General features: G+C 42.0%; 1 protein-coding gene across 1 annotated transcript in view; it reads right to left on the bottom strand.

The window, feature by feature from the left end:
• The window catches only part of PRKDC (protein kinase, DNA-activated, catalytic polypeptide), a 168,205-nt gene that overhangs the window by 53,051 nt on the left and 90,197 nt on the right, over positions 1 to 24,957 (bottom strand). Inside the window, exons 41-54 of the mRNA XM_011970417.1 lie at positions 16,805 to 17,012; positions 15,638 to 15,816; positions 14,645 to 14,813; positions 14,335 to 14,400; positions 13,170 to 13,242; positions 11,907 to 12,055; positions 11,090 to 11,227; positions 10,765 to 10,884; positions 9,387 to 9,530; positions 7,474 to 7,625; positions 6,339 to 6,470; positions 4,909 to 5,020; positions 1,636 to 1,760; positions 1,396 to 1,545 (exon numbers count right to left, since the gene is read on the bottom strand). Coding sequence (XP_011825807.1) covers positions 1,396 to 1,545; positions 1,636 to 1,760; positions 4,909 to 5,020; positions 6,339 to 6,470; positions 7,474 to 7,625; positions 9,387 to 9,530; positions 10,765 to 10,884; positions 11,090 to 11,227; positions 11,907 to 12,055; positions 13,170 to 13,242; positions 14,335 to 14,400; positions 14,645 to 14,813; positions 15,638 to 15,816; positions 16,805 to 17,012 — 1,917 coding nt within the window. The remainder of the gene's footprint in view (positions 1 to 1,395; positions 1,546 to 1,635; positions 1,761 to 4,908; positions 5,021 to 6,338; positions 6,471 to 7,473; positions 7,626 to 9,386; positions 9,531 to 10,764; positions 10,885 to 11,089; positions 11,228 to 11,906; positions 12,056 to 13,169; positions 13,243 to 14,334; positions 14,401 to 14,644; positions 14,814 to 15,637; positions 15,817 to 16,804; positions 17,013 to 24,957) is intronic.

A 24,957-nucleotide genomic window follows, 5' to 3' on the forward strand; every position in this document is an offset into this window, starting at 1 on the left:
CAAGTAAAAAGCAACCCCATTAAAAAAATTAGCAAAAGACATGGATACTTCTCAAAAGACATAAAAGTGGCCAACAAATATATACATATACGTATATATGTATATGCATATAATTGTATATATACATATATATGTGTGTCTGTGTATATATATATAAAGGTCATCACAAATCATCAGGGAAATGCAAATGAGATACCATCTCACACCAGTCAGAATAGTTATCTTAAAAAGTTAAAAATATAGCAGATATTGGCAAGGCTGCAGAGAAAAAGGAATGCTTATACATTGTTGGTGGGAATGTAAATTAGTTCAGCCACTGTGGAAAGCAGTTTGGAGACTTCTCAAGGAAGTGAGAGTTGAACTATCATTTGACCCAGCAATCCCATTGCTGGGTATATACACAAAGGAAAATAAATCATTCTACCAAAAAGACACATGCACCCATATGTCCACCATAGCACCATTTACAACAGCAAAGACATGGAATCAACCCAGGTGCCCATCAATGGTGGACTGGATAAAGAAAATGGCACATATATACCATGGAATATTAAGCAGCCATAAAAAAGAATGAAATGTCCTTGCAACAACATGGATGCAGCTGGAGGCCATTGTCCTAAGCGAACTAGTGCAGAAACAGAAAAGCAAATACTGCATGTACTTACTCATATGTGGGAGGCTAAACACTGAGTACACACAGACATAAAGTCAGGAACAATAGACACTGGGGAACAAACAAAGGGGAAGGCAGGATATGAGGCAAGAGTTGAAAAACTACCTGCTAGGTACTACGGTCACTACCTGAGTGACAGATTCATCTGTACTCCAAACCTCAGCATTACGCAATACACCTTTGTAACAAACCTGCACTTGTACCTCCTGATTCAAAAATAAAAGTTCAAAAAATGAAAAAAAAAAAGTATATAGACTAAGACTGGAAAAGAGTACGGGGACAGGGAAATAATACAATGTAAGTGATCAGCAGCTTTCTCTTTTAATATATACTTTCATGCTATGTTGCAATTTTGAAAATAAATGAACAATTTAAACACATTAACAGAAGCTTTTCACTTGGCAAAATAGGTACAGAACTCAAAAGCACACATTTTAAATCTGAAGAGAGCCAAGGTAACCCCACAGGCCACCTCCTTCATTTATGGGTGAAACACGCCCTAGGATGTGGCTCCCCAAAATGCCAGGCCAAGGGCGCAGGGAGCAGGCCCACCTCAGCAGATGTCCTATTCTTAAGGTGCCTTCACCTTTTCTTCAGAGATTCCAACTTCACAAACGTGCATATCATCGAAACCCACAGGTTCTTCTTGAGTTGAAGATGTCTGAACAAATTAACACTTTATGAGCCAATGGGACCCAAGAGCAGGGCTAGTGTTCACTCACCTATGTCTCATGACTTGAACGAAGTCCTTGCTCTTTAACTGGAAGTACAGCTCTGTCATTGCCTCCACACGACAAAGTACCACCTCCAGACAGAGTGTTTTCAACACTCCATGAAATTTTGGCAGCAGAAAGAACACAGCATTCATGAACCTGGGGGACAAGAGGACTGGTGAGAGGAGGGCCAAGGACCCTCCTGCCCCTACAGGCTCCGTGGACACAGGCTCCCTGGACAGCCCATACCTGTCTGCAAGAGGAGGGAAGCTCTTGGTCACTTTGTTTAAGCACACAATAAACTTGTCCTCCATGGTATTTTGATGTTGCTTCAATTGTTTCGCAACCAGTTCACACAGAGACTCCTCCAGCATCTGAAAAATTAAGTTTATTTTCAAATACACAAAAGTGGAAATGTAGATTAAGCACTGAAAGTAAGGTTTATCTTGAGTATTTAAGTGAGCCCAAAGAAGGTGTTCAATGTTACCACCTACAACAAGGCAGATGATAGGACAGTTGGTGCTGGGGATGTCTGCTGGTCGGCACTGACCATCGCACACCCTTAGGTTCTGGATCCTTGAGTTCCTACACCTCAGTGAGCCAGTCCACATCACTGTGCTCTGCGCTGAGCACCCAGGTGTCTGGTTCGTGTGGATGTCAGATCAATGAAGATTAGTGTTTCCTACTGACACCAAAACACTTGGTAGGACCAGTAAGTCCTTTGAGAAGCTAAGCTAAATGGCTAAATATTGTTTGAGACATATTTTATGATGTTCAGATTTCTGATAAAAAATATTCACACGGACTAGAATTTTCAAACAATTCTATTCACATAGCAGTCCACATCACTGTCTGCTCACGTCCTGCCTCTTTTCACCAAGTGCTGCTGTTACATATTCATCTGTATATCATCTGTCTCCCCTCCCCAAATGCCAGCTCCCCAAGGGCAGCGACGTGACCTGTCCTGTTACCTACTGCATCCCTAGAACCTAGAACCAGAAAGTCCTCAAATGTCCTCCACACAGAGAAGCACTCAGTGGAGTCCACTGGAAGGAAGCAACAGAAAACACTGCTGTCCTTCCTGGCTCACCTCCTTCCTCACAAACATCAGAAAGAGGTATAGGCAACCTTTTCAAAGGCATGAAGACTGAACAGTTTTTCAATGCAAACTCAACACAGACTGAGCACCTCAAATCTGAAAATCCAGAATCCTCCAAAACGCAAAACTGTTTGAGCCTCAGCATGACGCTCAACCAAACGTTCACTGGAGCATTTGAATTTTGAATTTTTGAATTAGGGATGCTCAAACAGTAACTATCATGAAAATATTGCAAAACCAGAAACTGAAAACACTCCTGGCCCCAAGCATTTTGGAATAGAGATACTGAACCTGTAGTATAAGGCTATTTTTAAATTATCTTAAGAAAAACTCTTAACACAAAACCACAAATTTCAACGGCCTGAACCCCATATAGAATACATATAGTATTACACTACCGATTCATCAGCTGTCTTTTTATTAAAAGTATTTAATACGACAACACAAGGAAATGATCACAATCTAGCAAGTAAAGAAAGCAAGTTATAAAACAGTATGAATAAGAGAGACCAAGGACAGTTGAGCTGCGTGCCGCAGGTGTTGAGGGATGTTGCATGGAAAGAGCGCAAGCCTCTCTTACTGACTTCTTTTTATTTTTTTTGAGATGGAGTCTTGCTCTGTCACCCAGGCTGGAGTGCAGTGATGTGATCTCAGCTCACTGCAAACTCTGCCTCCCAGGTTCAAGGGATTCTCCTAGCTCAGCCTCTTGAGTAGATGGGATTATGGGAGTGTGCCACCACGCCCAGCTAATTTTTCTATTTTTTGTGGAAACAGGGTTTCACTATGTTGGCCAGGCTGATCTTGAACTCCTGACTTCAAATGATGCACCTGCCTTGGCCTCCCAAAGTGCTGGGATTACAGGCATGGGCCACAGCACCCGGCCTCTTACCAACTTCTTTATGTTTACTCTGCTTTCCAAATTTCTACGATAAATCTGTATCACTTTTATATTCAGAAAAAAATATGTAAAACAGAAGTGTTTTTTATTCTTAAATTGAAATTTAAGCCATGAGATTAAACCTGGGGATCTGCTGTAACTTGCTCCATTTATGGTGGAAATGAAGCATATTATGTAGATTCAAACCTCACATTTAGGGATGTTAGAATCATCTTGTAAAAAAGTTCTACTGAATTTAAAAAATCTGCTTATTTACAAAAATAGCTGATAATCTCTAAAATAAATTACAAGTAATGTTTGATCTTCCCAAAGGGGTCATCTTAATTTTATTTTAAATCCAAACAAATCCGTATTTGGTGACATGGACAAGGGTCCAATCACAGCACCGGGCCCACTGGTGCCTGCTCAGGACCACCTGGCTTCTCCTGAGCCTCTCCTCATCCAGCCCCACAGTGACTGGGCCTGGACTCTACTCTGTCCTTTCTTTCAGGAGAGTTAACTGAGCTGGGGGTGCAAACTTGAGAATCATGAACATAAAGGCAGTCTATATCAAGTCGTGAAGCTGAATGAGGTGGGTAGGGGAGCAGTGAGTGAGGCCACAGCAGAGCTGTGGAGGTGGTCAGGGAAACGCAGCTGAGGAAAGAGAGAAGGGGCCGCCACAGGAGGAGGACAGGAGCCAAGAGTGTCCTCAGGGTGTGACCAGCTGGGCCACCTAGACAGGCTCTGCAGCAGCAAGATCCCAGGGACCCACAGAGCACCTAATCCCAGTGATGACCCTGAAACCCATAACCCTGCTTGGGCAACATGGCAAAACCTTGTTTCTACAACAAATACAAAAATTAGCCAAGCATAGTGGCATATGCCTGTAGTCCCAGCTACCCAGGAGGCTAAGGTGGGAGAACGGCTTGAGCCCAGGAGTGCAAGGCTGCAGTGAGGTATGATTACATCACTGCACTCCAGCCCAGGTGACAGAGCAAGACCCTAGCTCTAAAAAGACTTTAAAACAGTAAGGAACATGTTACTTCTTTATTCAGTCCTCTTATCTGAACAGTGCACTGCACTTAAAAGTTCAGTTAGGCTCATCTCACAGTCCTGTCCAGTGGGCAAGGCAGCAGTACTGAGAGGGTCGCCTGGGAAGTCCCTTCCCCTGTTCAACAGCTACACCAAAAACTGCAAGGGGAGGAATGGACTGGGAGACCACAGCAGCTATCTACCAGGACAATTTCCTCCACAAGGAAATCCTGAGACCACATTCACGGTAATAAAAGCTGGTTAAATACTCTCATCTTGATTTTATATTACCAAGACGGTTGCTGACCTCTCCACGTTCACCAAGTTTCCAAGGTGTCTAAAAAACTGAGTGTTGTATTTGCTGTATTATAGTAAGGAACAGTAAAATATTAATAAATGCAGATGCCCATTTTGTTTCTAATACCATACAGGAAATAAACATGTAAGTATCAAGGGTCATAACATATCAAAATAGAGTAAGAGGTATTTATTGAAAATTGCATAGCACACTCACGTTTTTTCTCTCCATAACATATCGAAGTATAAGTCCTAAAACTTCTGCTGCAGCAGCATACACTTCTTTATATCTTACAAAGGACATATTATTCACCAAAGCCTGAAAGTATCTACAATAAACACAGAAAAGACATATGCATCAAATAAATCATTCTGTTGTTCCACAAATATAAATGACAATTTTCCTTTTCATGTCATACCGACAGCCTAAGTTGAGGAAATCTAAATATAGAACGTGATGCAAATTCCATGTACAAATGCACACATCAGCATGTATTTAAGGGTGCCCAATGTCATAACCAGAAAATCGTAGGGCAGTCTGCTGTCCCATCATGCAGAACCGCTGCAGCTGGACCATCCCATAAGGCTGAACAGAAAGCTGCAGTGAAAGACAGAGCTACCATCCAAGATCACGGGGCACTGACTCCCTTTCAAAATCCACCTACTATAGCAGGACAAGGACAATAAAATGAAAAACAGCATACTCCCAATGCCATGCTGTGTGAGGAGGCTTCCCAGGGAGCCTCGCATCCAATGTCTGCACTCAGGGGACTCTGCAAGGTTGTTCTGGCATAGAAGCCAAAGGCCCAGCCAGTGACTGTCTAAAAGGAGCCGAGTTCCCACTGAGGCTGCTGCGAAGCTGGCTGACTGCCTCAGTCCTGAGGTCACGTGTCATCTCTGGCACCAGTAACTGGTCCAACGGTGCTGGGGGGCCAACACGGAGGACCAAACAGAGAGAGTGAAACACTCACAGGGATCGGAGAGTCAGGTAGGGCAGGCGGAAACCCAGGGAGTGGCCAGGAGTCAACAGTGACTTCACAACCCTCAGGAGCAGGACAAAGAAATACCCTTTTGTGATGTCCCGTAACCATCTTTCTGAGGCCTCTTGTCTTGACATGTCACACCCAGCTGCCCTAGCTCCCAGGCAGACAGTGCAGCCCAACGTCTACCAGCCTTCAAGGTCAGAGAGCCCAGAACAAAGCCTCCTGAGGGGACTGCGTTACTTTTGGAGGTAAATGTTCAGAGTATCAGTTTAGAAAATAAGAAATACCATCTCTCATCTGTCAGCATGTACATGAAAAAAATTACACTGTTTTAAACACCTACATTTCTTATTTGCCCCAAACATATTTTTTCTTCCAGAAAAATCTAAATCCAACTTCCTACATTTAGGAAGAAAAAAAATTTTTTGGTACAGATGGGATCTTGCTATGCTGTCCAGGCTAGTCTCGAACTTCTAGACTCAAGCAATCCTCCTGCCTTGGCCTCTCAAATGTGTTAGAATTACAGGCATGAGCCAACATGCCTGGCCCAGAAACATTCGTAACATGGGTCTGGTCCTTAAATTTATCAAAACTGCACCATACCGAAGTCTGTCAATCCAGTTTGGGTAGACGTAACCTAAAAAATAATCAAGCAAACACGTACTCGCTACTCTGAATGCCACACTGCGGGTCATAGGGAGGCAGGTCATTGGCCATCACGATGCCTAGCAATTGAATCCCTACTGAGTTGTCTTTAGAATTAGGATCTTTACCGGAAAACTTTTCAAATATTAACCTGAAACATAAGCACAAAGGAGAAAATTGAGACTGTCACATAATCAAATAAGAAGCAGAAAGACAAATACAGAATTTTACTTTTTTGAGACGGAGTCTCACTCTCGCCCAGGCTGGGGTACACTGGTGCGACCGAGACGGAGGCTTGGAGTCTCGCTTTGTCGCCCAGGCTGGAGTGCAGTTGGCGTGGTCTCGGCTCGCTGCAAGCTCTGCCTCCCGGGTTCACGCCATTCTCCCGCCTCAGCCTCCCAAGTAGCTGGGACTACAGGAGCCCGCCACCACACCCGACTAATTTTTTGTATTTTTTTTTTTAGTAGAGACGGGGTTTCACCATGTTAGCCAGGATGATCTCGATCTCCTGACTTCGTAATCCGTCAGCCTCGGCCTCCCAAAGAGCTGGGATTATAGGCGTGAGCCACCATGCCCAGCCAAATACAGAATTTTCTAAAGCTACTCTTCAGGGTAAGAAATGCTTTTTCTTTATTTCTGTTTCTTCCCCAGGTCTAGCTTTGACTTTATAGAAAAGCTTTCTTTTTCTTTTCCCATATCCAATACCCCTGCTTGCTAACACCTCCTGTTCACATCCAGGTCACTTCAGCTTTGTAACACTGGCAATTTTATCGCCCTCATATTTTAATTATTTGCCTAAATTCTCCCTTAGTTGATAGCAAAACTTTTTGAAAGTTTTAGCTTGCCTAAGGCTACAAAAAAAGAAATTACACACAAGTCCTATCCACCTCCCACCACCCTTTACCCCATGGGCCAATGGAGGGTGGTGCCCCTCCCCAGCATGGAGACATCACAGGCAAGCTGAGGGGGAGGGCAGGGCCACCGGAGGGCGCATCTGGAGACACACTCTGGAGGCTGTGGTTTAATTAGTAACAACAAATTATTTCCTTCCTCCTATCATTTCATGTAATTAAATTTCACTGTAATCATCATTTACCACACACTACATTTTAACCTAAATTTCTAAACAATACTGCAAAAACCAGTAAACATACCTATAAGGGATGGATAAACAATCCTTCCAGCACTCGACCAGGGTCTTTATAATTTCAAGGTTGTGTCTAAACACAGCTCTTTTTGGATGAAAGACATGTTTCATTAGGAAATTAAGCAATCGATTTGCTAACACTTCATCCTTAGGAACCCCCTGAAAAGGTACAGAAATTCTGTATTAATATGCGGCACTCCATTCTGGAAAAGCATTTTTTAACTCAAGTTCATTTATAAAAGAAATCTGGCATTTTACAGGAGTCCGGCTCCAGTTCAAAGCCCTGTGATTTTTCAGAAACAGGCAACAACAAAGGCTGTTCCTGGCAAGAGGACCAGGCATCGCTGGTGCTGCAGTCTCGGAGCTGCCGTCCAGGGTGCAGGCTGTCAGCCGCCATGCTCCATGCAAGCACCTCTGCATTCCTCCCTGGAGCCTCCATGCCTAGGACCCTTTATCTGAGGCCCTGGACAGGGGTCACCTGCAGGGCAGGGGGGCGGCATGAAGGCACTTTCCGCACTCTGACTCAGTATCCAGTGCTTTCTGACTCAGCTCTTCCCCCATAAAACTGCACGGCCTCTTGTTCGGGGCCTCTCAACAGTGAGACAGCCCATGTCTGTGCTAATCCGCCTGGCTGCTGAGCAGTGCACCATTCCAGGGGCAAACAGAACAAGGGGAGTCTCCCTCCAGTGTTAGCCTCTCACTTCCATAACTCCAGAGTGAGTAAACCCTTCACTGCAACCCTCTTTCTGGCTTGCTGTTACTTTATTCAGCTACCCTGAGCCCGGCAGTTCCACTCTCTTGAGTTCAGCTGAGCTGCTGACTCAATATTATCAGCTACATCAATCTCTTCCAACGGATTCTAAGTTAAACTAAACCCCTCTTAATTTTTTCATTTTATTAAGCAGAATACAAAGTATTTCATTACACTAAGACAAAGAAATCTAAATTTGGTTAACTATGAAACAAATGAGATGGGCACATCCAGAGGCAAGCATATGAGAAAGCTCCGTGTATTTTTTTGTGGGGAGGTGGTGGTGGAGCAGGGGGAACGCAGTCTTACTCTGCTGCCCAGGCTGGAGCGTAATAGTGCAATTTCAGCTCACCGCAACCTCCACCTCCCCAGTTTAAGCCAATTCTCCGGCCTCAGCCTCCTGAATAGCTGGGATTATAGGCATGCAGCACCACGCCCAGGTAATTTTTTTAGAAGAGATAAGGTTTCACCATGTTGGCCAGGCTGGTCTCAAACTCCTGACCTCAAGTGATCTGCCCGCCTCGGCCTCCCAAAGTGCTGGGATTACAGGTGTGAGCCATCACGCCTGGCCCCGCATGTGTATATTATATTTAATACAGACTGTTCCTACCATCTCCTCACACGAAAATGTTTATATGCTGTCAGTGTCCACAGTTACATGAGTAGGCAAAGCTCGAACAAACACACACGTCTACACTACTGGGTACCGCATCTGCCTCAACATAACATGGTGTTACCATCTGGCAGCTACTGCTTTAGCCCTAATCTTGCCATTACTGGTATCAGTCAATACTCTGGGAGTAGAGAAGCTGGCACGAACGCCAAAATCTAGGGACTTCAGGGCAGAAGTTCTCAGAGCCTCCCATTCAGGGTTGGCTGACATTCAGTTTACACATAGTTTTAATAAATTTGTAATCTCATTTCTAAGGCAAGTAAAGGCAGCAAACAAAACAAAACAAACACCTGACAGTTTCATAATAAAAGCAAGGTCTGACGAATAAAACTAGAGCAGGCTGAGGCCATTTGGTTTAGAAGCACACCAGCAATGTAGCAACAAATGCTGAAAACCATAGCACAGTCAGTGAGAGGGACCTGAATTATGTGTCATAGGCTCTATAGGCTATTGGCAAAGGATAATATATTAACATAAAAGATGCATCAATCCTTACTGTCGGAGTGGCCAAGCCTGTCCATGAAAGAATAGTGGCCACTATCTCAACCACCATGTAGTGAATTCCTTCTCCTCCATTGTTTTCAGAAGCAGCCAGCTGCAACAAGGGGCTAAGCCAGTGCTTCGCGTAAGGGCGAAAGACCTACAAGAGGATGTAAAAGTCAAACATCAAAGAATGGTCTTGAATTGCGAAAATATTAATACAAGACTGTATCTTTCATCAGCTAAAATTTCATTCTATGACTGGACCTAAAGCCAAAAGGGAGGTAAGCACGTTAAAGTGAAGTCATTAGTGTGGGCCCTAATCCAATATGACTGGTGTCCTTATTAAAAGAGGAAATCAGGACACACAGACAGATACAAGGGGGGAAATGAGGTGAAGACATAGGGAGAATGTCTCTGACACACCACACAGTGCTCGAGGCTGCCAGATGCTGGGACCAGCCTGGACTAGGCTCTCTCATAGCTCTCGAAGGAACCAACCCTGCCGGCAGCTTGATTTCAGGCCATGGCTGTCTGAGTTCCCCCAGTGTGGCACCCTGAGACCACAGGCCCAGGGTGTGAAGAATCAAGTGAGCCTTGAGGAAAGCAGGTCCTATTGCAGCCCTAGAGCAGCCTGTCAGGGACCTCCTGACAGACTCACCACATCTGCAGAGCTGCCCAGAATGACCTTCTACAGAGCCAAGTGGATGGTGTTACCCCACCACTTAGTGCCCTTCAGTGGTTCCCTGGTGCTCAATGAATGAGCTCAACCCTCTGCATAGCTCTGGATGGCCTGGCCTGGCTGTGGTCCAGACCACACTCCCACAGCCCAGGCAGTCAGTGCAGACTTGCTCAGTTCACCCAGAGACCACCCGTGCTATGCTGCTCCTTCCCTGCCGAGTGCAAACTCCCACTGCACTACACCACGTCTAGCTCAAAGGACTTTCCAAAATCGACTCCAAGATGCTCCTACCTGACAAACTCAGCTACTGCCTAAGTAAGAGTCAGCTGTTTTTCATATAGAGTTAACAGGAATATTTTCTTCCCTCCGCCCCGCCCTTTTTTTTTTTTTTTTTTTTTTTTTTTTTTTTTTTTGCTACTATACGTTGGCAGCTGTAAGAAAGCGGCTACATGTACTTTATACAAAGACCACTTCTAACTCACAGAGGTGAATTTACATTTGTTAAGAATGATAAAAGAATGGTGACGAACAAGTAGATAAATATTGGACGGCTAATCAGAGAACAAAAATGTCATGCTCTGTACCTTTGTATTTTCCTTTTTTGTGAGTGTTTTTAAGTAGATTCACAGAATTGCAATTGATTCATTCATAGAATTGAATAAACAGACTTATAGAATCTATTCAAAGAATAAAGAAATAATCAATTACTTACCTCTTCTGTATTAATAATAAGCTTGGCTAAGAAGAGACGGATATTTAATGATACTATTGGATTTCCCAGTTTGCCATGGAGGAATTTCATCCAAGGAGGAAGATCTCTTGGCACTGAATCCTAAAATAAAACATTCAAAATTACCTTAAAAAATGGAATAAAATAACGTTACGTTATTGATATGGGAAAACAATGACAAAGACAGACATGAACAACAAAAAAATCACATTTATTTGATAAGCAGTTTGGTTTTGTCTTCAATATTAAATGTTAATATGACACCAATAAATACAGTATTAACAGATAAGATGAGTGGGAAAAGCACCTCTTCTCCTTGAGGAGGGCCCAGACTTCTGTGCATATGCTTCACCAGGGCCGTCAGGGGCGCCATACACTCGTGCCGATTGAGCTCATCCATCTCCAGCTCCAGCACATCATCATGCACCGTGGGGTCCCGCTGCTCCTGCGAAAGGGAGGGCCCAGGAGAGCAGAGGGTACAGTTAACATTCAGTGGACACGGCAGTGGATGTGGGAGGTTCTTTCTGGGGCAACAGCATATAACAAACACTTCGGTAATAATGATGATTTGGTAATATCAAATACACTCACTGTACAATTAACACATAAGAAGGATTTCATGTCTTCCTTGTATCCCAAGTACATATTCCCCCTGCCCTGTCTGCCCAGTCACTCCACAGGGTGGCTCCTGAGGTCAGATGTCTCTGCTACACTGACCCCTGACCCTCATCTATGGTCACTCCCCAGGGTGGCTCCTGAGGTCAGATGTCTCTGCTACACTGACCCCTGACCCTCATCTATGGTCACTCCCCAGGGTGGCTCCTCAGGTCAGATGTCTCTGCTATGTTGACCCCCTGACCCGTCTGTATGGTGACTCCCCAGGAGTGCACCTCAGGTCATATCATCTTTGCTATGTTGACCCTTGACCTCCTACTGTGCTGATGATATCTGACTGCTGAGTCAACAGAATAAAAGATCTTTGAAAATTCTCCAAATTAACTCTATACTCTGAGGGTTGTCAATGGACAGGGAACTGGCTTCCTGTAGTAACAGCAAGGCATAGCTGTGACCCCCTTTCTTCACAAACATCGACAATATTCTTTTAGTATGTGAAATGTGATCACCCGTCTCCGAAAACGACCAGTGGTAGGTCTAGGGTCTTGGGAGCTGTATGAATAGCTCTGAACTCCGGTTGAGAAATCAAATTGACTCATTTCTTCACTCAGGGTACTGTCTGCCAAATATGACAGGGAAGACATATAGGAAGGACCATCTGAAATATAAAAAAGGAGAAAATTACATGTATTCAAACACAATCAGTAAGAAATGTACTTTTCTAAACTCAAATGATATGAAAATGAAAGGGTATTTTAATCTAAGGTTTTCATCAACCTGGTGATTATTAACCCATTATCCAGATTAAGAAAGCAAAAAGGAAATGGGGAAGAGACCTCAATTTCTTTTTGTTGTTATCAAGCAGTTATTCTGTCATAGACAAGGAAATTGTTATACTGGGCCAATTTTGCATATGATTAACAAATTTTCTTTGCATTTAAAATTTTGATAATGTACATTTTGCCCATTAAGTCTAACATAAATGTGGGAAGAAATACTACTGAAAAGTAGCTAATCCAAAACATCTAAGGGATTTAGAAAATTGGTCCAAATTTTATTCTCATATCAAGAAATGATGATAAAGCTATAAAGAAAAATTAAGCAAAAAACAAAAATAAGGAGCATATAGAGGGATAGAGGACTAATTTTAAATAGAAGAGTCTATTTCAGGGGTTGACATTAAACAAAATGTCATGAGGTATGCTGACACCTGGGGTTGAGGGTATTAGTGGAAACAACCTGGGGCAAAAGCAAGCCTGGTGCCTACAAGGCACAGGGAGGAGCCTTATGCTGGAGTGAGCAGGAAGAAGGGTTGCAGGGGAGGGGGTCAGCAGATCAGGGTCTTTGAGCAGCTCTGTCCTGAAGGAGATGGGAACCCACAGTGAGGTCGGGCACAGAAGAGTGGCTGGAAGGACTTGTATTCTACTGTAGACTTCTGAATGTATCTAAATAACATACAAATACAATCCATATGCAAACAATAAACACCAAGCTAATTCTGTACTTTTAAAAAAGTGTAACATATCTGAGCCCCATCTGGCTGCTCTGAGACCTTTTCATGCAGCTCAGTTTAGCTAAGTACATTTCTTTCAAAATATAATTCCATTTGCCACTTAAAATACTTTTTCAAACTCAATTTCAATGTTTTAGGGCACTTAAAGCATTTTCTATTTACATAAAAAAAATCTTACTCCTCTACTTGTCTTAGAACGAAACAAAACAAAATAACCCACCGATTTGAATCCTTTCTCATGATTTTGAAAACATCCTACCTGAGTTCCCATTTGCTACTTCTCTGGCTTCCTTCCTAATTTCAATGTACTTTTTCTTTCTTTCCATAGGAACCTATTGGGCAGAACAAAAATGTAAAACATTTTATAATAACAGTCATGCTTTTCTGTTTTAGTAGCAATCTGGTAAAAAAAAAAAAAAATTATAAATTTTTAAACAAAACAAATCAAAAAATTTTAAAACAAAACAAATTTGAAAGCACTCAAAACATCACCTCAACAAGAGACTAGTGAGTGTCCCTTAAGGAAAGCCCTTCCTGCAGATTCCCACAGAACTTGGCCCAGGCACTTAACCTCCATCTCAGCTCTGGTATAGCTCACTGCATACAGTGTGTACTAAGCTCTTATGCCTGGATTGCTGATAAATTTTATTATCTCTGAGCCTCAATTTCTTCAAATCTAGTTATGATATCATGGTGCCTTACACTGTTGTATAGAAGTAACATACAGCATGTGTCTACATGCTTAAGGTGCTAATTTTGTTGTTTTTTAGTTCTTTGAACATATGCCTAGAAAACAATCCTAGTCTTGTTCAAGGCAGGATCACCATTCACATATAGTGGTGAAGCACTAAGACGTGGTGGAGGTCAGCAGCTGTGTGGGGAAAGTGCACGCCATGGGGGATGAGCTAAGCTCTCTGCCCATCTTCCCACTTCCAATGGGTGGTGAAGGCAGCAACCAACACATTCTCACCAACTGTCCAATTGCTGAGGCTGGCATGTCAATCTGAGTTTGGCTAAAACAAACCTTGTCCCATCTGCCAGAGCAAGTCTTCCAGTTAACCCATGACTCCTCCATGATCCTGGCACGTTGCCCAAGCAAGTCCACAGTAAGGATCTCAATTTCTTTGACTGGAGCAATTCACTCAGAAAACAACTTCTGGGATATGTCCTAACACTTGCTTTTACTGGCACTGTCTTTCCTTCACATGTCAAGAGATGAAATCAAGTTCTGACAAATTTTGTAGTTGCCTGAGATTGTATCTGAAGCTAAAATTGCCAGTTTTTGTATAAACTACATGAAACTACCAGTTTTTGTTGAAAGCCAACTTGAATACTGGCAACTTAACGTGTTCGACATACTATGGTTTTCTTTGTGAGCACTTGGTAAGTCTTTTTTAACTTAGAACACTGACAATTTCACTCACCTCAACTTCTACAGGAAAATTATAGCGGCGCTTCAGGTCGATCAGATTTTCAAAAATAAGCAAGTTCTGTGAATACAAAGAATCATGTAAAAATAGCTGAATGGTGAAAATCCTCATAACTGATGTTACTTTAGAATTAATGCTATGTAGTAACTCATGGAAAAGCACTCCAGCTTTAAATATACCTATGCAGAATTAAAAGAACCACATCTTTAATATAAGATGGTGCAAATTATCTATAAGTTTAATATAATCTAACTTTTGAACTCCTACAATGACCACAATAGTGCATACCTTAGGAGAGGCCTACCTTTTCTGGTTTTTCACTAAACAGAAAACCTTGGTAAAATTTTAACTCATTGAAGACACAGCAGATGACAGATATGGCGCAGTTGTATGCTGCACAATGGTAAAGTCTTCTCCTCTCCAGCAGCTGATTCTCTCCTGCCATGTTCTCTGTAAATGCATCGTAGCACAATCTGCAGAGAGATACACATGACAAATCAATTCACACAACATGGCAATCACTGCTCAAGCCCTAATGCCATTCCCATTCAGCCTTTCTAGAGTGTCAGGCTTGTGCCAGGCAGAGTATTGGGCACTGGGAATATGAAAAGGAGCATGTCACCCATCTCACAGCAAGGGCAGCATACATACATGGATCTCGCAACACAGTGGTCAGTGATGCAACGGCATCAAGTGCAGTAAGTAAACAGAGGGAAGCAAGGAGGACAGACAAAAGCCCAGTCATGACTGAACAGTGACATCATTCACTGATGAGATAAGATAGCACTAAGAGGAGGCTAATAATGATTTTGTCTGGAGATGCAAAATGAGACACGGCAAAGTCTGTGTTCAATATTTACTAGGAGGAGAATTCCATTAAAAGACAAGTTTTAGAGAAAATACATTTGACTACTTTTGTGTTTAGAATGCCTGTTAAAAAATATTTACTATTCCTTTAATTTCAAATCTCAGAAAAAATACAATACTCTAAATCTTTTGTTACTGAAAATCACAGTACTAAAAATATATCAAGCTATTCAAGGGGAAAAACAGCAGGAAAAGAACAGTAAAAGGAAAAAGTTTTATTATTTGTAAAATATTAGTACAAGATAAAACAACTGTTATCCAATACACCCTAAATTAACACCCTAATTAAAGTTCACCTAAGTGGTTTATAAGAAGAAAACTATAAAAGCTCAGTATCTAAATATTTATTCACATTATATACACAAATAAAAATATATGTACCCAGAGCATTGATAAATACAATAAAATCCAAAATTAAGTAAAATCTTACTTAATCAGTGTCTTTGTAAGTTCATTTCCTTCTGTAATACGCGAGCCATGGAAAACTTGATTAATTTTAGATTCCTTAGCGTGAACATCATCTTTGGGAAGACGAGAATACATCACATCTAGAATCTTATAGTAGCCCATCTTCTTCGTGATTTGAGTATCAAAGGTAGATTCATTTAGCTTTAAAAAAGTAACATATAATTATCTTTGGTCTTATTAAACATGAAATAAACCTTATTGAATATACCAAATTTAATACTTAATATCCTTTAGACAGAATTTTAACAGTCAAAAACGCTAAATCACTTCAATAAGAAAGCATGCAATTGTCCAGGTCTAGAACATGAATACAAGCATTTGATATGTTACACTGGGTGAAGCAGGAAATAATGCATGACATCCAAATAGTGAGCCAAGGGTAGAAAATGTTTGCACAAAATCTTACTGAAGACAAGGGAGCAACAGGTGAAAATCCAAAATTCTCAGCTATTTTGAAGTTTGCATTAACAATGCGGCATCTGGGTATTCATAGTATTTCCCAACACGATTCCAAGGGAGGCTGAGTGATACATCCCGCCCTTGCCCCACAAAAAGTATCCAAAAGATGCCCTCATTCCTGAATCCTACCTCCTCATGTGGCAAAAAAGGACTTTGTAGACAAAATTTAGTCAAGGGCCTTGTGATGAGGAGATTATTTTGGATTGTTCAGGTGGGTAGGCCATAAATGAAATCACAGGCAACCTTGTAAGAAGTATGTGTAGGGAGATTAGATAGACAGGAAATGGAAATGTGACCAAGGAGGAAGAGACCAGGGTGATACCAGCGCAAGCCAAGCAATGCTGGCAGCCCCCAGAACTTGGAAGAGTCCGGGAACAACTCTTCCCTGAGTTCCCAGAGCGAGCGTGGCCCTGACAACACTGTGATGTCAGCCCAGTGAAACTGATTCTGGACTTCTGGCCTCCAGAAGTATAAGAGACTATCCAAATTTGCATAAGCTGTTACAGAAGCCACAGGAAATAAAGGCAGATCCCGTTTAGCCACAGGCTGTTATGTGGCACACTCCTCGAACAGCAAAGGCCATGTGACTGAGCACACAGCAGTATCTAAGCACACCAGTCAAATAGGCTGCTCACTTATTACTATTTAACTGATTTAAGGTGTATGATACCTTTGTAAACCTGGACTTCAACACATCAATGGCATCCACCACAATTGTGCTAAAGAATTCTCTCAAAGCATCCAGGCTACAGTGCCACAGCAGAGTAAGGAGAGAGCGGTCCACAAAGGATTGGCGTGTGAAACTTAGGCGGGGGTCATCCTTCCTGAACATTTCATACACGCTTTCCAGAAGGCCTACTTGTGTGACGCATGAACCCCTAAGAAAACAAGATAAAATTACATGAGCATCCCTGCTTTGAAGAGGAACTTTATGAGTGCCTACTACATAACAGGCAAAGTAAACACCAATGATTACAAATCACAAAAATAACTTTAAGGACTATATATATGCAAAATCCACAAAATACAAAAAGCATTTGCACATGAACCATACTACTTTTATTCACTCCCCAAAATCTTCAAATCAAACGTGGGCATTAAAAAGAAGAATGTTTCATTTACTTTCAAATCTGGTCTTGCTTCAAGAACATCTGAAAGGCTCTGGAAGAGTCTCAAGCTTAAAACAGACACATTTCCAGAATATAAAACTTAGAAGTTGGCCGGGCGTGGGGGCTCACGCCTGTAATCCCAGCACTTTGGGAGGCTGAGCCTAGCAGATCTTGAGATCAGGAGATTGAGACCACCCTGGCCAACACAGTGAAAACCTATCTCTACTAAAAATACAAAAATTAGCTGGACATGGTGGTGTGCGACTGTAGTCCCAGCTACTCTGGAGGCTGAGGCAGGAGAATCGCTTGAACACGGGAGGCAGTGGGTGCAGTGAGCCAAGATCGCACCACTGCACTCCCACCTGGCAACAGAGAGTCTGTCTCAAAAAAAAAAAAAAATTCAGAGGTTATGATTTTAAAGTTCTAGTTTCTCCCTACCAATGAACCACCGTTGCTATTTTCCAAACAGAAATATACCTATCTGGTCCTTTCTCACCTGAAAATAATATATTTGAATAATCATCTATAAAGTTCTGTCTATAAATCTATAAATTAAGAATGCAGAATTAGTATCCTCATCTATAAAAATAAGAGGGTTAAGACTAAACGACCATTAAAATTCTGATGTAATGAAATTAGATAACCCGTGCAAAAATATTAGATTCAGAAGGTAACTCAGTCATAAAGACTATAGGACACTACTAGATGCCATACAGGCTTTGCAAAGTTCGTTTGGGTACTACAATGGACTGAATGTTTAAGACTCCCCAAATTTCTATGTTGAAATCCTGACCCCCAATGTGATTGTATTAGGAGGTAAGGCTGCTGGGAGGTATCAGTGCTCTTATATAAGAGTTCCCAGAGGCCAGGCGTGGTGGCTCATGCCTGTAATCCCAGCACTTTGGGAGGCCGAGGTGGGTGGATCACCTGAGTTCAGGAGTTGGAGCGCATGGATCACCTGAGGTCAGGAGTTCAAGACCAGCCTGGCCAACATGGTGAAACCCCGTCTCTACTAAAAATACGAAAATTAGCCTGGCATGGTGGCAAATGCCTGTAATCCCAGCTACTCAGGAGGCTGAGGTAGGAGAATTGCTTGAACCTGGGAGGCGGAGGTTGCAGTGAGCTGAGATCCCACCTTTGTACTCCTGCCTGGGCAACAACAGAGAAACTCTGTCTCAAAAAAAAAAAGTCCCAGAGAGTTCCTTGACCCTTCTACCGCAGATGACTCAGAGAGAAGGTGCTGCCTATAAAGCAGGCAAGCAGGCTGTCATTAGACACTCCGTCAACTGGCAGCACGTTCTTGGACTTCCCAGCCTCCAGAACCATGAGAAATGTATTTCTGTTGTTTTATAGGCCACCCACTCTGTGCTATTTTGCTATAGCAGCCTGAAAGGAATAACACAGGCACCATCCTAGGTTCACTTTCTCTTGAGGAGCTTTCCACTAGCAAGCACAGTAGAGATGCACATAAAACATCCGACTCTTACATAAAAAGCTAAGGTGGTAAGGAGAAGCAAAATAAAAATAGCAAAGACCTAATGTTAAAAATGGGCCCACAGATGATTTACTGAAAAATAAATGCAAATTAAATATATAAAAATGTGTCCAACTTCACTCATAATAAAAGAAAAATTAAAGTAATAAAGGGAAACCCTTCCTCACCTATAAATTGGAAAAAGCCAAATGTTTCAGACTGTTGGCAAGACAGTGGTGAAACTGATACTCTAGTACATTACAAATAAGGAAGGAATGCAAATAATACAGCCCCAAAAGAAGCAATACAGAGATACCTGGCAAAAAATACAAATGCACTTACCTTTTCATCTGCATTTAGGAATCTACCCCAAAGATACATGGGCAAATACAAGATGATATAAACACAAGGTTATTCACAATGGCATTATTATTATTTTTTAAAAATATTTTTGTAACGATGGGGTTCTGCTATGTTGCTCAGGCGGGTCTCAAACTCCTGGGCTCAAGTGATCCTCCTGCCTCAGCCTCCCAAAGCACTGGGATTATAGGTGTAAGCCACCGCATCTGGCTTCCCCATGGCATTAAGTTTAACAGCAAAAGATTGAACCCAGAAGTTCATTGGCAAGGGGCTGCTTTAAAATGCTATGATACTTCTTTGCAATGAAGAATTAAACACCAATTTTTTAAGGAAAAAAATGAGGAAGATCTCTCTTCCTATCTCTTGATAGGACAAGATCTGTACAAGACACAAGTGGAAGAGATAGGAAGGTGATAGGGCAAAAGAGGAACGAGAGAGGGCCAGAGATGGAAGGAAGATCCTCTGAATTGTAGCTCATTATATAGCTTTGATTTTAGTCATGTAAATATCGTACACGTTCAAAATGAAAATTGAGTCAAAAGAAAAAACAAAATTTCTAAAATTTGAAAATTAATTAAATAAGCACTACTAATTGGTGTAATAACCACACATCAAGAAAAAAACTACATCAAATGATTTTGGAACACAAAATTTGACTGTATATCCTTAGATGGCATGTACTAAGAAAATTATAACTAAAATGAAAAATTTAAACTTCATCTAGCTGTCATTATTCTATGTAATAATACTGGTATTGTTATTTTTGAAAGTATTTTGTGTATATTGTAAAGCCATTGAGTAATTATAGACTATCACTGGAAACAACATTAGAAAGGAAAAGAGAACAAGATGCACAGTGTAAAGGAATAAGAAAAAAAGTTACATTAAAATCCTATAAAACAGAAAAAAGAATAAGAAAAAAATTTTAATAGTAAAAAATTTGGTTGCCTTTTATTTATTTTTGTTTATTTTTTCAGGCTCTCTGGCCTTATTCCCAATCTCAGGAAGCATGCAGTCCTTCACTATTACATATTTTGTTGGCTATTGGTTTTTCATAGACAGCCTTTGTCAGTTTTATCACAAATGAATGTTGTAGTTTGTCAAAAGTTTTCCTGCATCTACTGAAATTATAATGAGTTTTTGTCCTTTATTCTATTAATACAGTATCTAAGACTAACTGATTCCCAGAAAGAAAAGCAATCTTGTATTCTTACAATAAACACCAATAGGTTATGGTGTATAATGTTTTGTGGGTGTTGCTGAATAGGTTAATGTATCTTTAAACATTTTTGTGTTTATACTCAAGAAGGATACTGGTCTATAGTTTTCTTGTGCTGTCTTTCTCTTATGTTGGTCTTGCTACTTGTCTCACAAAAGGAGTTGGGAAGTGTTCCTTCCTCCTCTATATCCTGAAGGGTTTATGAACTACTGGTATAATTTCTTTTTAAATATTTTAATTCCAGGCACAGTGGCTCACACTTGTAATCCCAGCACTCCGGAGGCTGAGGAAGAAGCCCACGAGTTCAAGACCAGCCCAGGCAATTTAGGAAGAACCTCTCTACATTAAAAAAAAAAAAAAAAAAAAGGCTGGGCTTGATAGCACGCCTGTAGTTCCAGCTACTAGGCAGGCTGAAGGAAGACTACATGAGCCCAGAAGTCAAGGCTGCAGTGAGCCATGATCATGCCACTGCACTCCAGTAGGGCAATAGAACAAGACCCTATCTCAAAAATAAATGAATGAATGATAAAATTCAATGGAAGGAGTGGACCAAGAAAGCTAAATAGAAGCCTCTAGTGATTGTCTCCCCTGCAGAATGCCAAAATGAACAATTATCTGTACAAAAAAGCACCTTCGTAAGAACCAAAAATCAGGTGAGTGATCATAGTACCTGGTTTTAACTTCGTATTAAGGAAAGAGGCATTGAAGAAACTAAGAAAGATAGTCTTCAATCAACTATACCACTCCTTCCCCATCCCCCAGCAGCAGTCACACGCAGGACACAGAAGTTGTGCACTTGGGGGAGGAAAAGCACTTTGCATTGGAACTCAGTGCTGTCCTGTCACAGCAGAAACCAACCCAGGGCAGAATTTAGCCAGCACTCACTGAGAGAACATTTAGACCAGCCCTAATCAGAGGCAAACTATCCATCCCAGTGGTCAGAAACTACATTCTGGCAAGCCCTGCCACCATGGGCTAAAGTGCCTTGGGGTCCCAAATAAACTTGAAAGGCAACTAAGATGACAACAACTGCAATTCCTGGGCAAGTCCTGGTGCTGGGCTGGGCTCAGAACAAGTGGACTTGGGGGGGCACATGACCTGAGATACCAGCTGTGGCCACCATGGGAGTGCTTGGTCATGCCTACCCCAACCCCAGGTAGTACAGCTTGCAGTAATAAAAGTGACTCCTTTCTTCTGCTTGAGGAGGAGGGGGAGAGTAAAGAGGACTTTGTCTTGCAACTGGGATACCAGCTCAGCCACAGTAGAACAGGGCACCAGCGAGAATCCTGAGTCCCAGACGACATTTTTAGACACACTCTGGGCCAGAAGGGAACCCGCTGTCTTGAAGGGAAGGGCTCAGCCTGATGGGATTCATCACCTACTGACTAAAGAGCCTTTGGGTGATGAATTATCAGTGCCAACCAGGTAGTACTTGCTGTGGGCCTTGGTTAAGACCCAGGGCCATGCTGGCTTCAAGTGTGACCCAGTACATTCCCAGTTGTTGTGGTCACAAGGAGAAACCCTTTCTGCTTGAGAGAAGAAGGAAAAGTAAAGAAGACTTGCATTACGTTTCATGCCTTGCAACATGGGCACCAGCTTGGCCACAGAGACGCAATATCCCCAGAGGGCTTCTGGGGTCCCCAGTTCTAGGCCTTGGCTCTTAGACAGGATTTCTGGACCTGCCCTGGGCCAGAGGGGAGCCCACTACTCTGAAGGGACAGACTCAGAACTGGCAGCATTCACCACAAGCTGACTACAGAGCCCTTGAGCCTTGAGTGAAAATCAGCAGTAGCCAGGCAGTCCTCACTGCAGGCCTGGGGCAATGGTGACCACAGGGAGAGACTTCTCTATTTTAGGAAAGGGAAGGGAAGAATGAAAAGGACTTTGTTTTGCAGCTTGGGTACCAGCTCAACAGCAGTGGAACAGAGCACCAGGTAAATTGCTACAGTTCCCAACTCCAGGCCTGGCTCATAGATGGCATCTCTTGACCCACCTGGAGGCGGGGCGAAATCACTGTCTTGAAGGAAAGGACACAAGACTGGTTAGATTTGCCTCCTGCTGATTGTAGAGCCACTGGGCCTTGAATGAACACAGGCAGTAGCCAGGCAGTGGTCACTTAAGGCCTTCAGTGAGACCCAGTGCTGTGCTGTGCTGTGCTGTGTGCTTCAGGTCTGACCCCGTGCAGTCCCAGTGGTGGTGGCTACAGAGGTGTGCTCGTATCACCGTTCCCCCAGTTACAGGCAGCTCAGCAGAGACAGAGAGACTCCGTTTGTTTGAGAAAAGTAAGTAAAGGAAACAAGAGTCTCTGCCTGGTAAGCCAGGGAATTTTCCAAGATTGTACCAAGACCACCAAGGTGGTACCTCTATAAGTCTGTAAGAACCACAGTGTTACTGGGCTTGGGGTACCTCCTACAGCAGATTATGACTTAGGGTGGCCCCTAAAGCAGATATGGCTTCAGTGACCAAAGACTTAGATCAAACCCCCAAGTACCTTCAAATACCTGGAAAGTCTTCCCAAGAAGGATGTATATAAACAAGCCCAGAAGACTACAATAAATACCTAAAATATTTAATGCTCTGACATCAATGAACATCCACAACCATCAAAACCAGCCAAGAAAACATGACTTCACCAAATGAACTAAATAAGGCACCAACACCAATCCAAGAGAGACAGAGGTATGTGACCTTTCAGACAGAGAATTCAAAATAGCTGTTTTGAGGAAGGCCAACAAAGTTCAAGATAATACAGACAAGGAATCCAGAATCCTATCAGATAAATTAAACAAAGAGATTGAAAAAATTTAAAAGAATCAAGCAGAAATTCTGAATCTGAAAAGTGCAGATGACATACTGAAGAATGCACTGGAGTCCCTTAAAAGCAGAACTGATCAAGCAGAAGAATGAATTAGTGAACATGAAGGCAGGTTATTTGAAAATACACAGTCAGAGGGGACAAAAGAAAAAAATAAAAAACAATGAAGCACACCTACAAGATGGGGTTTCACCGTGTTAGCCAGGATGGTCTCGATCTCCTGACCTTGTGATCCGCCTGGCTCCGCCTCCCAAAGTGCTGGGATTACAGGCGTGAGCCACCGCACCTGGCCAGTATTTTACATTTTTAAATAATTAAGAGTATAACTGGATTATTTCTAACACAAAGAAGGGATAAATGTTTGAGGTGATGAATACTTCAGTCACCTTGACCTGATTATTACACATTTTACACCTGTATCAAAATATCTCATGTACCCCATAAATATATGCACCAATGACCAACAAAAACAAAAATATATCATATATCTGGGCCAAGCACAGTGGCCCACGCCTGTAATCCTAACACTTTGGGAGGCTCAGGCGGGAGGATTGCCTGAGCTCAGGACTTTGAGACCAGCCTGGACAACATGGCAAAACCCCGTCTCTACTAAAAATACAAAGAATTATGTGAGTGTGGTGGTGTGCCCCTGTAGTCTCAGCTACTCAGCAGGCTGAGGCACAAGAATCACTTGAACTCGGGAGTTGGAGGCTGCTGTGAGCCACTGCACTCCAGCTTGGGAGACAAAGTGAGACTCTGTCTGAAATATATATACACATACATACATATATTTGATAAAATTCACTAGTAGCTATCTGGAGGCCAGGCGCAGTGGCTCATGACTGTAATCCCAGCACTTTGGAAGGCCAAGGCAGGCAGATCACTTGAGCCCAGGAGTTCAAGACCAGCCTGGGCAATACGGCAAAACCCTGTGTGTATACAAAAAATACAAAACTAGCCGGGTGTGGTGGTACATCCCTGTAGTCCCAGCTACTCACGAGGCTGAAGTGGGAGGATTGCCTGAGCCCAGGAGGTCAAGGCTGCAGTGAGCCTTGACCACTGCACTCCAGCCTGGATAACAGAGTGTGACCCTGCATCTAAAAAAACAAAACAAAAAAGCCATGTAGGTCTGGGATTTTCTTTACAGAAAGATTTTTACTTATTAATTCAATTTAATTACTTGTTAGGGATGTATTCATACATTTTATTTCTTCTTGAGTCAGTTTTGGTAATTTATGACTTTCTATGAATTTGCCCATTTTGCTTAAGTTGCTGAATTTGCTGGCCTAATATTTTTCATAATATTCGCTTATAATCTTCTTAGTTTCTAAGAGGTCAGTGGGTTACATCCACCTCTTTTCATTCTTAAAAAGTTTTGACAAACTGTGGTTTTTCCTTTATTTTTGGTTAGCCTAGCTAATGGTTTGTCAACTCCTTTAACTTTGATTGTGAAAACAAATACTGATTTTTCTCCACCATTTTTCTGTTTCCTATTGCCTTCCTTTGTACTACCTTTGGTTTAGTTTTTTTTTTTTTTTTTCCTAGATTTTAAGGTAGAAAGTTCAGATTACTAACTTAAATCTTTCCTATTTTCAAACATAGGAATTAAAAGATATAAATTTCCCTCTGAGCACCTACTTAATTGCATCACATTTGGATATGCTTTATTCTTATTTTATTCAGATCAAAATACTATCTGACTTCCTTTATAATTTCTTATTTGACCCAAGGGCTATTTAGAAATATGTTATTTATTAATTAGTTGATTATTTACAAATATTTTCAGATTCCCAAAATTTCCTTGTGTTGTTGAATTCTAATTTAACTTCACTTTGGACAGAGAACA

This window comes from Mandrillus leucophaeus, unplaced genomic scaffold, assembly GCF_000951045.1.
Source record: "Mandrillus leucophaeus isolate KB7577 unplaced genomic scaffold, Mleu.le_1.0 Scaffold1205, whole genome shotgun sequence".
Classification (NCBI taxonomy): domain Eukaryota; kingdom Metazoa; phylum Chordata; class Mammalia; order Primates; family Cercopithecidae; genus Mandrillus; species Mandrillus leucophaeus.